Source organism: Photinus pyralis, unplaced genomic scaffold (genome assembly GCF_008802855.1).
Source record: "Photinus pyralis isolate 1611_PpyrPB1 unplaced genomic scaffold, Ppyr1.3 Ppyr1.4_LG8, whole genome shotgun sequence".
Classification (NCBI taxonomy): Eukaryota; Metazoa; Arthropoda; class Insecta; order Coleoptera; family Lampyridae; genus Photinus; species Photinus pyralis.
The window spans coordinates 20,480,039-20,498,025 of NW_022170819.1; the positions used below are offsets into that span (position 1 = coordinate 20,480,039).

The 17,987-nt window shown below is 36.5% G+C and overlaps 1 protein-coding gene across 2 annotated transcripts in view; it reads right to left on the bottom strand.

Annotated features, from left to right (window-relative positions):
- LOC116177818 (dynein heavy chain 3, axonemal) overlaps window positions 1–17,987 on the bottom strand; it is a 52,815-nt gene that overhangs the window by 2,921 nt on the left and 31,907 nt on the right. For both annotated transcript variants that reach the window (XM_031496939.1, XM_031496940.1), the window contains 15 exons: window positions 11,954–12,193; window positions 11,743–11,903; window positions 11,432–11,692; window positions 11,220–11,385; window positions 10,972–11,175; window positions 10,535–10,921; window positions 10,232–10,488; window positions 9,979–10,184; window positions 3,957–4,264; window positions 3,319–3,909; window positions 2,762–2,898; window positions 2,538–2,712; window positions 2,287–2,493; window positions 2,030–2,237; window positions 1,735–1,985 (listed from right to left, as the gene is read on the bottom strand). In XM_031496939.1, coding sequence (XP_031352799.1) covers window positions 1,735–1,985; window positions 2,030–2,237; window positions 2,287–2,493; window positions 2,538–2,712; window positions 2,762–2,898; window positions 3,319–3,909; window positions 3,957–4,264; window positions 9,979–10,184; window positions 10,232–10,488; window positions 10,535–10,921; window positions 10,972–11,175; window positions 11,220–11,385; window positions 11,432–11,692; window positions 11,743–11,903; window positions 11,954–12,193 — 3,759 coding nt within the window. The remainder of the gene's footprint in view (window positions 1–1,734; window positions 1,986–2,029; window positions 2,238–2,286; window positions 2,494–2,537; window positions 2,713–2,761; window positions 2,899–3,318; window positions 3,910–3,956; window positions 4,265–9,978; window positions 10,185–10,231; window positions 10,489–10,534; window positions 10,922–10,971; window positions 11,176–11,219; window positions 11,386–11,431; window positions 11,693–11,742; window positions 11,904–11,953; window positions 12,194–17,987) is intronic.

Consider the following 17,987-nt stretch of genomic DNA (forward strand, 5'->3'; position numbering starts at 1 on the left):
TCCTTCTAATTTATCATTGAGCTGATTGGTTTAATTGAATTAGTAACGTTTAAGACTCGGACTTTAACCTCACAGGTGGCGAGTTCGTATCCCACAAATTGCCAGTTTTTAGTGGTACAGAATCTCCCCTCTATCATGCTTCGGAGGACATGTAAAGCTAGCGGTCCCCGCCATTGTTAATTATACAGACGGCTATTGATGCGACCAACTACCAATAGAAAATAACACCACTGTCTCTATAGAGTCACTGTAACAAACATTTCTCAAGCCCGCCTTAAATGTAAGACCCCAACATTCACAGTCGGTGGAGTAGGAGTCGGGCTTATCTAATTAAATGTTCAAAATGCGCCTGTATTTGCATCTGTCAACTGTCATCCTTACAACACTCGTATTATTTTGTTAAAAGTGGTGCTTAACTCGGAACTCAGCCTATTGTCTCCTAAGTCAGGTTGGTGCAACCGGGGATTAGACGTCCAAAAGTTATCCTGTCATTTCCATGGAAACAATATTGTCTTCTGTTCTGAACTTCATTTTATTTTGGGCACCGCGTCCAATTTTTGACAGGAATGGCAGATTTCATTGGAGTGCATAATGATTTGTTTCACTTTATTTACCCGTGCCGTTAAAGTGATCACTATCTACCCTTTTAGTGCCAAGGGTCACCTACTGTCAAATGCAAGCAATACACTTTGCTTTATGATGCAAACGCTATAAGTTGCATTGTAAACAATATAAACAATTCAATGTAAGTTTCGAATCTAAAATTTAATGGATATTCTAATGCGAAATTGAATTACCTATACGTTACACCAAAGTCTTACGCGCAACGATATAAACAATTGTCCAGAGAACGCAAACGTACCTAATTCAGTTCAAGTAAACATAAAATATAAACAAACTAAACTTTATCTTGAAGAGCTGGTGAAACATATGACGTCTAGACGCAGGTAAACGGTAAAGTTCCCAGCACAATTACGGAAAATGGAACGACGACAATGGCACGATTATTACAACGAAGGCCTCCTTCCGAATCTTACATCCTTTTAGCAGCAATCTGATTTGAATGCCCCTGCTTCATAAATACCGGTGTTTTAGTGAAAAATGTACGTACATGTAATGGCCGCCTTCTTTGTAAGCACGTGAATCGGAAAGTAAATAAGTCAACGTGTAGATTTATTGTTGATGTGTATGGAAAAGCACTTTTGGGACGATATTTGGCACTTTCTCCACTGAATGTTAGTAATTTGACGTCACATAAAAATATGCAAAGCACGATTAACTGCGAAACCGCACTTCCCGCCTAAGTTCGTTTAAATTTAAATTTAAAATATCCACTGTAACGTTTGCTACTGCAAATTCTATATACACGGTAGTTCAAAAATACATATTTAGGATTAGGTACCATCTCAATGTGTCTTAGCAACTTATCTAAATTGAACAATTCAACAGCAAACGAAAACTACGCAATTTCAAACAATTCTAAAAGGAAAAACAAACACTGAAAAACATATGCAAACGAAACGAACCAATTCTGTGCGTATTTCGAAAATAATCCCCAAGATTTACTTCATAAATTGAAATATTCTCACATACAGGATGCCCAGTCTGTATTTTTGGTGTTTAGGCCGAAATAACGTCTAAATGTTAACACAATACGTATATTAGTCACTAGAAGGGGGAGCTATGTGTATAACCTGAGAACAAAAGAACACATAGGGAATACATGTTACAAACCTGTAATTGTAGAACACATATACGCAAATCGGATTCATTAAATTCATATGGAATATTCCATCCTAGTGGTCCAAACTTCCGCCTTTCTTGAATAAGAGCATGAAAAAAGCATAAACCAAACAACATATTCTGAAACTCCCGCCATTTGGGGCAACTTTTGTAGAAGTCTGGATTGCACAATGGATCGGAACTGTAGGACTTTAGCAGATTTTGTCGAAGTCCCTTGGGCGCTTCATTGGTCATTTTAACTCCTGGAAGTAAACCATATCAATTCTGAACAATTAACGTCTTCTACCATTTTGTAAAATTGCAACAGGAAACGCCTTGCTTGGATAACTTGTCAACCACAAGCGGAAATGCGAATTTGTATTCTCAGGAATGATTAATTCATCACAAATCCTGTTGAGTTCCCCCATCCAACTTTCCGCCAAATGGCAATTCTGTAAAACCACCCACTGGCCGGTGACAAGTGCGCGATTTATCATACCAGATGCGATTGGGCCCTTCACATAACGTTGGCATTTCTTATTACTAAACTTTAACCCAACTTACTTGGCCTTGTCCCAATGAAACTGACATCACACTCGACTTTGGCAAACCACGGTCGCTTGCAAATTTCATAAGCCCGGACATGGGGTCCGAACCAGCCGATAACACAAATATTAACGGAGTACAGCAGTTACTATCGTTGTAAGACTCTTCTATATTAAATTGCGGTGGCTCCAAATACAATTGGCCCATATTGTCCACAATATATTGCTTAAAAAATACGTCATTTGGAAAAAACGCTTACGATAACCTACCGCTACAGCCGGGACGACTTTGTCTGGCCTTATACACCTAATCATGACCAGCCTTTGTAAGTCCGTCAGTCTATTTAACGGCGCCGGACACGGAATATCCTGAGGGCTAGACGAATCGTAGAACTGCTTCCAAGCTTTAACATCTTTTTGTACGGATTTTTGAAACTCTCCAAGACTGTGAGAACAAATTAATTTTGATTACAATGAGGGTCGACGTCTTTTACCTTTTTAAGTTACTCGCGCGCACCACCTCTGACCATGATTTATCGGACAACCATTCCGAAGCCGGATTAGGATGGGGATTATCTAATGCAACGCCTCCCGTTAAAAGAAAATTCCAACAATCTTCGTCAATTAAACCCTACAAGAGAATATTCAAACGAATGGCAGTACCTATAATGACGAAATTTGTGTATGAATTTTTATTGTACTACAAAACTTATTTTATAGCAAAAGTTCGAATTTATTTTAAACGACAAAAATAGCATGCTTAATAAGTCTCCCGTCTTTTCAATAGAAACAATATTGCATTTTGTTCTGAACTTTATTTCGTGCTCTGGGTCCCATATTTCTAACCAGAATGACAGATGTCATTACAATCTGCAATCATTTGTTTCTCTATGTCTACCCTTGCAGTTAAAGAGATCACTTTAACCAATCTTACTGCTAAAGAGAGACCTAGCCTACTCATTGAAAGCTATTAAAATACAATTTACATTTTTGACGGGGGACGTCGCATTCTTTAAGAGATGATTAGGAGAGATTCTGTCGTAAAATGTACCTTTGATCTTAAAATTCCAACCGTCAGTACCAATGAAAATATCAACTTATCCTTTTCGAACAATGATCGGCAAACATTTCTGTAAATACTGGTGGTAAAGTAGGAATTTAAATTATCCATCCTTTCAACCAGATTGTCCGCCTTTTTACTGTTGGTTATAGATTGATTATACAAATTAATAAACCAGCTTAAGGAGTATTGGTACATCGGATCAATATTCGCTAACTCGGTGATGCAAAAGAACAGCACAGAAGAGTGCTTCGAAACCGGAATGTATCCGTTACGAGCTTCGTCAATTTCTTTTTCGGTTACGGCCGCGATTTCTTGTTTGGCCTGGATTTCGGCCGAGAGAACTTTACTCGACGATAAGATTTTGATTGCGGTCTCATCTTCCAGAATGTTGCCCTCGGATGAGGATAAAACTTCCAAAATTTTGTCTTCGATTTCTTTTAGAAGTTTTTTGTTGGTCGCGCTTTCTATGATCATTTCATTCTTCTTCTCTTCAAGTTCCGGACGCTCACGTGCAACTACAATGCCGAGCAGTTGATCTTGGAGACCCTGAGGTGTAATCATGAAATTTAAAAGTGTGACCTGCAATAAATAGTTGAGAATGACCACACAGATGGATTTGTTTGTACCTTAACAGCTAACTCTGGCAGGTAGTGGGGGTTTCGTAGTTGTGTTGTGATGTAAAAACGGAAATCAAACGAGTACTCTAGTACGTTGTCCCCCAATTTCATGTAGTAGACACCTTGTTGCTTAAATATGTTTTTCACAAGAACAGGATCGAGAACAGCGTCTATTTCTTGCTGAATGTTTTCTAGCATCACAGGAGTGCCAAACGTTATAGCGTTTTCCAAAACGCGTACATAGTTGGAGTCCGTTAATTTAATAATTTGAATCTTGTTTTGTTTTTCCATATTTTTCACCCATTTATTCGCTTGACCTGAAATGATTGCTACGGTCACTAAACCATCCACATCTGTTATTAGGTACGAAAAATCTCGATAAACACTCTAATTTTATTAGTTTGAGAAACTCAGAAGCCTTGATCACTCCCACAATTCCAAAGAATTATTTAACAAATTCTGAATTAACGCCATTACATCATCCTGGGTTTGAATAGACAAATTTGACGTGAGAACTCATATCCTGGGTCGTAATCTGGGCTCGATTAAGCACAGAGCTAATCATTTGCAGACAAAGCAAATTTAAATGAGAAAGTCAAACAATAAAGCTGAAATAACAATAGGCACTCAGGGCCAGACGACAAATACCACGCACACACGCACGTTCCCACTTTTATGCATTGATTATAGGAGAAAAACGTAAGTTGCGCCTACTTGGGGTAGTGTTAATTTGCTATAGTTAGCGGGTACGTAGTTTTCTAATGTACGTAGAAGTTTCGTGAGAAATTCTCCTACGAATATTCCTTTAGCATAATTAATATGATATTAGTATCTATAGGGTCTTTAGCTAATTTAGGGAATCGTTTAATTTTTACGAGAAACTTTTCCACAGGTGTGGGAACTCGAGCAGCTTTTATTTAAGATTAATATACAGGGTGTTGATATAATTTAGGTTATATTTTAGATTTCCTGTACATAGTTTGCTATAGAGAACTTTCGCATGTAAGTATAATTCGTAATTCTCAGGAAGGTGATTTTAAAATTAAGTTATGATGTTGTCGGCTTGTAGTACAATGGGTTGTTTTATGTGGGGGCGTAAAATAGTTATTGAATTTGTTCTTGTATTGCCATAATTTTTTATTAATTTTAATTGATGTTCAAAGCATAACTGGTTTAAGAGCCAAAATAAAAGAGGTAAAACCAGTGTCGGACTGGACCCAAAAGGCCTACCGAGAAATGGGAACAAAAGGCCCACACTCTACCATTGTATATAATCTAAATTGAGGAATGCATTCTTGAAATCGATACGTTCCGTATTATTTTCTGTTTGTGCGAAGGGGCCCATCCCGGACCAGGACAGTCTGACACTGGGTAAAACCTCAGGTCTCCTACCGCTAAAGCGATTTTAGAACCCACTGGGAATGCGAATAAAAATTAAAAAACGAGATTCGGTAGGACGCGTTTTAGTGAGTTTCGTTACCTCCTCTGTTCGAAAATCTTGGCTAGTGTAACAGGTGTAAGTAATTGATTTAAATTTCAAATGAAAACTTTTTATTCCTAAGGAGTGTATGTAGGTATTGCTGTTATCCTATAACATTCGGGACACACAAAAAATAAATGCCCCACGTTGGGCGCCAAATAACAATGCCGTGTGCAATGGCCCGACCAAAATGAACCACACACTAAACACCTTAAACCTAGCTAGCTCTCCTATTAAAATTTTCCCAGGACACATTTGAATCCCCGCCCAATGAAAAATCAAATTCCTTAAACATTAATTAACCATGAGACATCTATCTGGATCGTTAAAGAGTTCGAATAAACACACGATTTACATGAATTAACACAGACAAAGTTTATTCTAACACACAAATCAAATTAATAACAAAAAAAGGGCTGTAACTTTTGAACTAGTAACCCAATCTTGGAACTGTTTAAAATTATGGATTCTACAGGCCACGTTCTATAAGAAAAATTTTTTTCCGGGACGATCTGAGACAATTTTTTCTTCGGGGCAAAAAAAGGCAGTGTATAACCTTCCTTTTTTAACAAAATCGACTACACCAAAATTTCTCGGGAAAACACTTTTTCTTATTAACACACCACGCACAAGCGTTCGATAACCTACTTACAGTTTTCTGTTGAAAATCCCAACAATCCGAAAAAAATCACTAATTGTGACAATAGAACTAATGCTCTCAGAATCTTGGCGCTACATTCTTTTATGTGTTTATCATATTAAGACGTTTGTGCATAAACGCGTGTGATGGTGTGAGGGGAGATATCAATGCGAGTATAGGAGCCCGTGAGTTGAGTGCGTGCAATTTTTAACGTTGTGAAATAAATAATTAAGCAAGAAACCCGTTTTGTTTTAGGGTCATAATAGGTAATCAGTTACAAGTGCAAACTAAATCGTGGACCTTAAAACATCAAATAGGTAATTCTGATTCAAAATCACATTTTGTTCACTGAATAAACCTGGGGTGTAAGTCGACCTCTTCAGGAATATACAAATGATTTCTAGCAAACATTATTTTTATACAAAATCCCTAAAAACGGCCGACTCCTATTTTTATACAATTCAAAAATTTAAAGGAACTTTTTCAGTTGGATTTCTCCTTTTGAAAGCAACAGCAATTTAGAAAATTGGATAGTGGAACGCCTTAGGCATTACGAATGGACCTCCCGTATTATTATATTGTTGAAAATTAATTTCGAAAGATGGTTGACGCAATTTGATTCAGGAATAAACCGTGCTTCAGGTTTACTGTGATTTAATTAGTTGAACCTTGAGATATCCATAGTAATAAATTACCGATCTTCCGCAATATCAAAAATGTACCCCTGTAACTTAGGGGTTTAACAGCAAAACAAAAGCTTGAATTAATTGTCATTATCCTTTTTACCGGTAGCCGTTGTCAGTAAATTTGTTGCATGCTATATTAAATTAGATGCACAGCTTTGATTAAAGAATGAGTTTATCGGCACCTTGGACCCAAACGCTTTCGTAGTAACAATTTACTTAAACGGCGAACATCCAAATATGCACCGAAACGAGTAAAGGTTTGCTTCCTTAGGGTACCCACACACGAGCCGCATTTTGCACACTACACCATCATATATCATATGAACCGCACGGCGACTACAACCTGACCTTATCCTATGGAAAAGGGGGACTGATAATTTCCTATTAAGGGCAATGTTACGCGTTGAAGCAAATTTTGGTGTGGCGGCCATATTCTTGGTGGGCAAAAAAATTCGTTTGGGTTTGCACCACACGACAGAATTGTGGCCACGTACCCTGTTCCACGCAGTTAACAACATTTTCGTGGTTGACTTGCTGTCCTATGAACCGCACTTGTAGTTAATGCCAGTACAACCTCACCACCTCCTATATTATTCTATATTTCATGATGTCAGATTCTAGTCATCAGCTTCAATATTATATGGATTCCTACGTCCTCGGCCGCGAGTTGACTGCAGATACGTATAGTACCTATAGTATATTTTGGGACTTCAATTTGGTGCGAAGCGACGGCAATTGTGTGGTCGGTCTGACTGCAAAATGCGGCTTGTGTACAGGCACCCTTATTAATACAGCAACGCTTCACAATATTAACATTTGAAAATTATAGCAAACGTCCATTCGTTCTTTCACGCAATCAAGTTCTCTTTCTGCGTAAAGCAGCCACGTATTATTAATTTACTTCTGCTGGCAGCCGCAGCCCATAGCGAATTTAGAAGGCGCCAGTTTTAATTAATAATGAAGTTTTACTAGATCTGTCTCTTTCACGTTCTAAATATGTAAATGTGCAAATATGCGATTGAAAAAATGTAGCGCTTGACCGGCATAGTAGATTCCCTTCAAAAATTTTAGTAGGAACCTCGCTCTCTCACCAGATTTTTACTTAAATATCTCGCTGCATCCATGTACACGATAATTCCCGTATTTTCACCACATGCTTGGCTTTTAGTACAATGGAACGAAGTTTAGGTCTGTGAGATCGTGGCAACAGTGTGACGTTTCGACTCTTATCTACTCGAACACTTGTTTCCTAGCTTAAAACTTCTGTTCTGTTCTCATTCATTATGAAGCGGTAGACGTATAAAATTTCCTATAGGTACCAGTAATTTTGTCAATTCGAAAATCTTTACAGCCTAAAGCGACCACCTGTTACAACCATCATTATTATAGCATCTGGTGCCAAATAAAACGTTCGCATAGCGTAGTTTACCAAATATCCTACCATAGAAAGGATATCACTTTTTAGGCCAAAATGAACGTGGAATAAGGCGATGTGTAATTTTCCGCGTCTCTACCGAATCGCATGAAAATTTAGATTTAGGTTCTACTTACTCTCCACTTCAAAGTTGAACTTGAGCCCAGGGGTGCTTTTTATTTTTTAGAGGAAAAAACTACCACTATTTAAAAAAAATCGTGTAATTATAAATTAAAGCGGGTAATTGATTCAAATCATCTTTTAAAGGAGTGAATAAATATCAATTAACATTAAACAACATAAATTAAGATTTTATCACAGTTTAACGCCTAAATCTTACCCCAAAAAATGGTTATAATTAAAACAATGTCATAAAATACTTTGACTCCACTGATTTGCATGGAAATTTGGATTTAGGTTATTCTTACCCTACACTTCAAAATTGGACTTGTGCCGTTGGTTGCTGTTTATTTTTTAGGGGTGGAATCCTACCCCTATTAATCATATAATTGTAAATTCAAGCAATTTGGGATTATTTAATTATACAGTAACATTAAATTTAGATTTCTTTGCTATTTTTATTTTTTACCACATAATTCTAACCTTATACAGACCAACCCTTGCGAAGAAATTCGAATAGTTGTAGTAATTTTTTTTCTTCATTGATACTATATGTATATACAGTAATTTTTTAATTAAAATTTTACGAATTTATTTTAATTCAATTAAAGAAACAACCCTTATTTTTTGAAATATACGTCCTAGGTCTCTAGATTTTCAATAACAAATAGAAAAAATAAAATAAATAAAATGTCTGTGCCTTAATAGCACATTATGTGTATCTTACAATGCTCTAGTAACTACACGCGTTTTGATGTATTTGATGTTATTGGTTTTTTAATCATAAATCGGTTAATTCAAATTAATTTTTTTTAACCCTTATTTTTGAAAGGGTTGCAGTTGAAAGGGCTCGAATGAGTCACTAATGACAAGTGTAGGTATGCAAACTTTGAACAGCCACACCTTAACCAATTTTTGTTTTACAGAAAAACAAAAAAAAAGCAAAACGTTCAGAAAAGCAAAAGCTACATTTTTTATGCTTGTAAATGTTTCGTATCACTAATACTTTTGAATTTTTCAAAATTTCAAAATTTTTTTTTATTTCAAAACTACATTTTTTCAAAAATATGCACTTTGTACCGGTCAAACTTACTGATCATATAAACAATACATAAATAAAGTAAACTGTAAAGCGGTAACGCTTAATTACAATTGGGGTGCTAATTAGGGGGTGATTTCCTCGATTTTTTTTACCAAAAAAAAGGGCCAACTTTATTTTGAGCGTAACTCACTTAGTTTTGATGCTAGGAACTTTTCTTCAAAACAAAAAGGAAGGTTTTTTCAAACACTTTAAAAAAGTATTCATAAGTTTTCCCCGAAAAGTGCTTCATTTTTTGGTTATTTCACGTTGAGGTACTCGATTTGGAATTTAACGAATGAGAAAACGTGTTTTTTTTTGTTGAATAATGAACATCTTCACTCGCAAATAACTCGAATACTATAGACTTAGTGAAAAAACTCTATAGAACAAAAGTTGCTTAGAATTACTGAATTTATCAATTTCCGGATTTGTTTTGAACGTATCTCCCCCCTCGAGAAGGGGTGGCATTCACCCCCCAAGTAAAGGCAACCCTGGGCTCAAGTTCACCTTTGAAGTAGAGGGTAAGAGTAACCTAAATCCAAATTTCCAAGCAAATCCGTCGAGGCGCGAAAAATTACACGCCAAAACGGTCATTTACTGGCCTATTTACCTTGGGGATCTATCATCAAGGGCCATCGTCTTGATTTGGTGGCAATTATTCCATTTTCGATACTAAAATTATCGACGGGTAGCCCCGCAATATTCCATGCGCGTATAATCACAGGCTCGCCTAGTGTAACTACCAAAGAAAAATTTGTGGCGCACGGTATTCCTAACTTTATTGCACTGGAGTTCCATTCTTTAACAATGGCAGTCCTGAAACGCTTACAAAATGAGTATTGCATCGGATTCACTACACGTACCTGTAATCAACAGTAAACGGACCTAAATAAGCCACTACACCTGCCGAAAGTATAACATCCCCAATCACGTTCCCGAGGAGTCCTTGCAAATAAGCGGCGGTTTCGGACCAACGCGTTTTTTCGCCACCTAAACCGCCAATTAATTGTTCGGCTCTTACAAGTTTTTGAGAGCACAGTTCAATCATATCCTCCAAATCCTTTTTTTTCTTTGTTTCCGCGGCAAATTCGTCGTTTAACGCTTGCAGCTTATCTAAGATCTATAAAAATGTGTAAAATTCAAACTAATTCAGTAAAAAAACCTACTTGTTTCAATTCGGCTCTTTTCGCGTTTAGAGTTTCCATTTGCATCGCCAGTTCCGATTCGGCGCCGCGAAGCTTCTCTTGCTTGGGAGCGACAATTTTAATGACGCGATCGTACACCTCCAATGCCCGAACCCACTTGCACAAACCTTCGCAGGCCGTCGAAACGTTCCTAATATTCGCAGGTTCGAAATCACGATCCGGTATGTACTTTTCCCTAATCCTTTTCATAATCGCCGGAGGAATGTTGTCTTTATCGTACGTCTTGAGGCTGTCCAGGAATTTCATGTCGGCCAATAGTTTTACGGAAGGGCCCCAGTAGTCCTCCACCATTTTGCCACTTGTCGGATCCGGCTTTCTGTCCGCTTTACTACCCTTCATGATACATATCTAAAGTTACGCAAGTGATTATATAATCCGTTAAATGTGCTATAATTTACAGCTTCCATGACGAGTTTAACGCCAGCTGGTGGATTTTTCATAGACTTTACAAGAGTAATATCTGCGGGTTTTAAGGTGTCTAGGGCTTCAACTGCGGCTTCCAGTGCAGGGATAGCTTCGGCTAAATCCGATTCGCAGTCATCTTTTATAGCTTGCGCGGCTGCGGCTGCTTCATTGGCTAGTGCCTCGTCGGCTCCTACAATCTAGCATATCAATTGTAGTCGGCAGGTAAGCAGTAAGACCTCACTTCTTTTTGTTTTTCCACTACAATAGTATCTTGCTCGATTTTTACCATAAGTTTTTCGGTGACCCCTGACGCAACGACCAGTTTAGGTTGTAGCGCATGCAGTTCTTCCTGCATGAGGCTAACTTGACCGGCTGCAAAATCAAGCTTGTCCAAACCGGTCTCGTATCTATATCACCAGTGTGTACAAATAGTTTAACTGTGTGGTACCTTACCGATTTCTTTGTAAAGTGATTTGGTCTACTTTTAAATAGTACAAACTTTTAAATGTCTGTATCAATTCTAAGTAAGACGTAGGTGTGACATAAGTGCGACGCTGCAAGTCCTCGTAAAACTTATCCGAAGCTACTTCGATGGCGGTATGAAAATGTTTACAAATTTCAACACACTTCTCTATCATCTCCATCTGAATGTCGGTTTGTTGTAGAAACATTTTCGCAACACGCTCTAATGCATCGTCTGGCCACTTCATAAACCTAAAGCAGAAATTATAGTAGGTAGACTAAGAAACTAGTACGTAAGTTACCAGTCAATGGTGCAACAGTTTATAAGTGACGGGAACATTCTGCACCGCACACGAAAACTGCCACCAATGGGACTCATAGCCAACGCGACATGCAAATTATTTCTAATCCGTTCGATAAAAAAATTGTATAACGCCAAAGGTGTGTTATCGACTTTTTTGCCCTGGAATTTTTCCGTTAAAGAGCTCATCTTAAATTAAACGAATCACGTACAGTTTCTCTGGCGGCCGTCTGCATCTTCTCCAGTATTTCGACTTTCTCATCGGCCGCGTACAAGTTAGGAACATCTCCAGTGTTGAGTATCATATTGATGTCCTCCGTAAACGCCTCCTGTTTAATCTGCGTGTCGGCAAACAAGAAAATGATGGGCTTCCCCTCTCCGCCGGCTTTCAACAGTAATTTTTTTAAATCGTCTCTCCATTCGGAAACACCGTAAGTCTTAGATATTTCAATCTACAATTAAAAGTACGTTTAGTTGACCATCGTTTCCATGATTTACTTAAATCTGTTGGCGTTAGCGCATATCAATAAAAGAAAACAATATGTAGGGGGACCTACCTGTTATATATATTTAAAATTACATCATAATTGCGCTGGAAAAAAAGAGTATCCTAGTTACGAAAATAGCAAGTAGAAAAATTGTCAATAAATTAAGTTTGTTCCGTTCTGTTCCATTCATATAAATCAGAATCCACGAAATACAAATATAACAAGTGGCGACGAGGATAAGGAAGAATATTACAAAGTACAATGAATACCACACCTACAAATACAGTACAGCAGTCATTGAATACAGTACAACATTCATTTATAATTGAAGCGTTCAACCCAAGTACAACATCATGGGCCAGGTGGGTAAAACGTCTAGAAGGTGCTTTCAAGGTATTTAATACTACGGATGATATGAAAGTGTACTACATATTACACTACATGGGTGCGAGTACGTATGACATCCTCGCAGACAAATTATCTCCGGTGGAACCAGAAAGTAAAACGTATATAGAAATTATACAGACGTTGGAACATTTCTACTCACCATCGCCGTTAGAAGTAGCCGAAATATTTAGATTTCAATCTCGTAAACAAGTAGAAGGTGAGTCGATCCAAGAATATTGTCATGCATTACAAAAATTAAGCATCAATTGCAAATTTGGTAATTATTTGAATAACGCTGTAAGGAATCAGTTAGTGTTCGGGCTTCAATCAAAAAGAATACAAACTAGACTACTAGAAACAAAGGACCTGACTTTAGAAAAAGCCATGGAAGTCGCTAGCAGCATGGAAATTACCGAAAAAGATATACAGCAGTTACAACACAAAGGTACAAATGTGCATGCCATCAATTACAATTTCAAGAAGGATACAAAAAATACACACAAGGGAGAAGATACAAGTGCAGCCGCGAAGAAGACCAATTTTCAGGAAAAGAAGAAAATCAATACAGGAAATTTTAATTCTAATACTAATATACATTGTTTTAGATGCGGAGGCAATCATTTTGCCAACAAATGTAAACTAAACAGGAATATCACATGTACATCCTGTGGTGTAAAAGGTCATTTGAGAAAGGTTTGCATGAAGGATAAACAGGTAAATAATGTAGAGGAAATTTTACAAATTACATCGGAATCTACTGAGTACAGAAAGAAATATTCAATTACGTTAAAGCTTCAAAATAAATCAGTAAATTTCGAAGTTGATAGCGGTTCAGCCGTTACGCTTATAAGTCAGCAGTGTTACAGAAAATTGTTTGCTACACATGCTCTTCAATGTACAGATTTAAAGCTATTCTCATATTGTGAAATGCCTGTACAATTAATTGGATATATTACAGTGAACGTTCAATACAATCACCAAAAGTACGATTTGAATTGCTATGTTACAAAACTAGATAGACAACCACTATTGGGTCGCGAATGGATCAGACAGTTAAATTTGTTACAAATAAACAATATTTTACAAATTTCATCCAAAGTAGAAATAGGGTGGAATGATTTATGTAAATGTTCCTCGTATGACAACCCTGTAACTTTAATATCATCTATAAAAACAGTAACACCTGGAATAGCGAGGGAAGTGTTATATATATTTAAAATTACATCATAATTGCGCTGGAAAAAAAGAGTATCCTAGTTACGAAAATAGCAAGTAGAAAAATTGTCAATAAATTAAGTTTGTTCCGTTCTGTTCCATTCATATAAATCAGAATCCACGAAATACAAATATAACACTACCGAAAAATTGTATATATACTACTAGGGGAAAGTCGGGTAGCACAGGATACTTAGGCTTTTTATTTTTTTAACGAAAATGGAAAAAGACACTAAAACGGACTATTCATGTAATAGTAGAAACTTACAAAGTAATATTTTAAATAAAGTACCTAATTTAAAAATTTGGAAAAGTTTTTGGTATTTAAAAGACACCTCTAGTATTTATTGCAGTATTAAAACTGGAGGGTAACCCGGGACAGCTAAGGAATGCAAGGAAATTGAGAAGTAAAACTTTATTTTAACAAAATTATAAACTGAAACCCGTTTTTAAAATAAAAACAATAATAATAATGAGTTTTACATAAATCGCAGACATAAAAATGGGATGTGTCCTCAACATCCGCGCATTCTTCGTGGGCCAATTTTTGACATTTGATCAAATCCTCATCGAATGTCTCGTGACATTATACAAGCATGTAGTCGTGATTGTCTTCTCTCTTTATTTTCGTCTATCACTTTTTTTTATCTTACAACCTGTAGTTCTTTTGATTTTATTTGTTGTGTTATTTCTTTTCTTCTTTTGTAGTTTATTTTCTTCGAGTATCTTTCAAACTTTTTTGCCCTCTTTGGCTCTTTGCTCTTCCAACTTTTCTTCTAGACGGTTTTTAAGGGGAGTTGAGGTTACATCTTGTCCCCCGATACCCGAATTTATGCTGTCCCTGGCTACCCGATGTATCTATCAAAATTATTAAACCAAAGCCTACTTGGATACTAGCTAAAAAAACATAATTACTGTAATGGTCATGGGTTTCTACAGTACTTCAACTATAATTAATTAAAACTTGGTAGAAGCATTGTTTAAATACTTTATTTAAACAATGGCAGAAGTAAATTAACTTACTTGAATAGTTAGAAATTTCCACTCAAAGTTTTACTTAAAACAAACAATCTCTCACCAAAAACGACAAAATGCGTATATTGCAATTTCACATGTACCTAACTGGTGAAATCCTACACAATCAGTGCCGATGATCTGCCATTGACCTGCGCACTTGCCTGTTGTGTTTTGCTCCTACTACACAACCTATAGAAACGTTTTTTCCTAACGTGCCCCGTGCTACCCCATGTCCCAATGAAATAATCGTGATACCAAATAATTACTTTATAGTTTCGCAAAATTGCTCTATACTCTTATTCATTTTAAGAAGGTAGCGGTAGAAATCATAGGGAAGCTTTGACGGTCTCTGTGATTGGTTAAACCACGAGTCTGTATTACGCCGACAAATAAAATGTGTGACCAATTTTGTTATGTTAGTAGTTTCGGTTACGAACTAAACTGTCGAACTGACATTATAGATGTCAATTTCAATGATCCAAACGTGAAATCTTTTGATTTATATTCATATTTTTCAAATTTGGTGCCGTTTTATATTTATCCTGTGTGTGTCTATCTTTAAACACAGCGCCATCTACTACCTTCTTATAATGAATGCAGTATAGACAACTTCTGCAATGACGTTCAAAACAACCAAACAATGAATATCTTTATTCATTGCAACCAAAGTAAGTAAAAAAAAAGTGGACAACCCAGAAACTGTAAAAAAACTTACAAATAATGTGCTCCAATTACAAATATAGTATTAGCAACATGTCCTAGAATGAAGGTACCTACAGCAGTAGCCAAGTCAATCTACTACCAAAATCGCCAATTAAAAATAAAAAAAAACTTATAGACATGAAATTTGACCTAAAATGTACTTTAGATCTTTCTCCCATATGTGGGGGGTGCACAACAGACCGCCATTTTGGATTTTGTCATTATTTTTCCGGTATCTCCTCAATATCTCAAAAACTATCTTTAAATAAAGGCTTATTAAATTTAATGCCTAGAATATATCTTTATGATGATTTTTATTGTGTTCTTCTAATACAGCAGCTCCTCCTTCTTTAAATTTAATCTATTTCATAAACATTTATATGTACAATATGAAAGCTCATTACATTTCCTACAAAAAACGTATAGCAAGCTAGCAGGGCAGTCAACTTTGGTTATGCATGCGTCTTGCAAAAAGAACTACACAAGAAAGACCTCTATTGAGGCATGCCTGAAGTAAAAAGATGAACCATCGGCACCGGGCTCCATGTTGGGGTCGAGTCAGCAGTCATTTGACTTTAAGCACATATGCCTTTATTGTTGTGCACGAATTGATGATGCGTTTCTCGCAAAACAATCGAAGAGAGATAAAGTTCGGGCAGTGGGTATCACAACTCATCACCCAAATTATTTCCATCAAATCAACATTAAGTCTCAGCTTTTACAAATTTCATCCCTGTTTTACAACCCAACCGCACCACACCATAGAGGTGTCGAGAAAATGTTTTTGGCATTGTACAGAGCGTCGCTTATTCTCCCCCCTCCCCTCCCCCAACTACCGGTGCAGTGATGCAGCATGGTGAGACGATTTACCACCAGATCCAGTTGTGGGTGGGGAACTCTCTGGGAAGAAGTATCGCCAGCGCTGGACCCTACTTTATATTGAACATGATATGTTCCTCATGCAAGAGAGGGTGCGGACCAGGATGTGGCTGTCGGAAGGCAGGCGTCACATGCTCGGTCGCTTGCCCTGAACGCAATGGGGGTGTGTCCAGTGCCCCTTGTAGAGAAGTTGTCAGACTACGAGCTTGATGAATGAAATGTGTATTTATATTTCGGTTTTGTTTTTATGTTTATTATAGTTATTATTCATTTATTCAGTAGGTATATTTAGTTATATAATTATATGCTCATTTGCTCAATTTCAAATTTCATGATGCGCTTGTTCCCCCTCTTCGTACACACCATACGTACTATAGGCAGTAAATAATAACAGAGATTGATGATAACATAAGAAAAACACGATTTAAGAGACCCATATATCAATAATGGAGGATAAATTTAAGTGCAGTTTACGTTATGTGATTTTTCTTACGATTTCTCTTGCGAGTTGTCATGTTTTCGGGTCCGATCATACTTAGGTATTCTTTTTTTTTGTTTTCTTAAATTAAGTATAGGTACATATTTAAAGGTGTGTAAAATGATTTATAATTTGAGCCCTACAACTTAGGGTAAATAAGTTTTTTTAAATTATATATATATATATAGGTATATCATACTTAAGTATTCGTCATTTTATCATTTTTAAGGATAACTAGATCGAAATGAAAATAATTGAAAAATCTTGGTATTTTGGCTATGGTACATTAAAAACAATAAAAACTGTTGTAGAGAATTTAATAATCTGTCATATGATGTAATAATATACAGGGCGTTCCATATGAAAAAATCACATTTTTGTTATTATTTGAAAATTGCGATGTTGTTTTGGTTTTTTAATTGCAGATTTGGATTCACTAGCAACCAATAAGTACACAATTTAACCGTCTTTCTAACTCTACAGCTAAGAAAGTTGAAATAGTGCCGACTTAATTTGAAACATACTGTATAATGATGAATAAAAATTTATATTCAAAGCTAAGTGGTAATGAAAAATTGATAGTTTTCAATATATTGAGGAAAAACGGAAACAAGTGAAATTCAGGCGGCCTGTTGCGCACCCCCACGTATGGGCATTTTAGATGTGTTCAAGGAGAAGGTACAAACATATTGTATCTTGTACTAATGACGCTACGGCCTGAAGATGGTATTGCTTAACGTACCGAAATCGATAGCCTATACAGAAAAATAAAAACCTATTAGCTCGACTGCACTTCCTGTGTGTTTTTTAACCTCGTACAAACAACACTTTTTACCAAATTTCAAAACTAAGTTTTATTGAAGTTGAACAAACTCAAAAAATGATTTCAAAATAGTCTTCAAAATGGCGGATATTAACAAATGAATAGGTAGTAATTTTTTTAAATAAATGGACGTAATATTATATCGTTTTTTGCTAACCAAAGGGTAATGCAATTATATTAAACTCGAAACGAATACGTAATTTCCAGAAAAACTATTCGATTTCTCAGATTATTCAAACGCATTGTTGGAATTATGC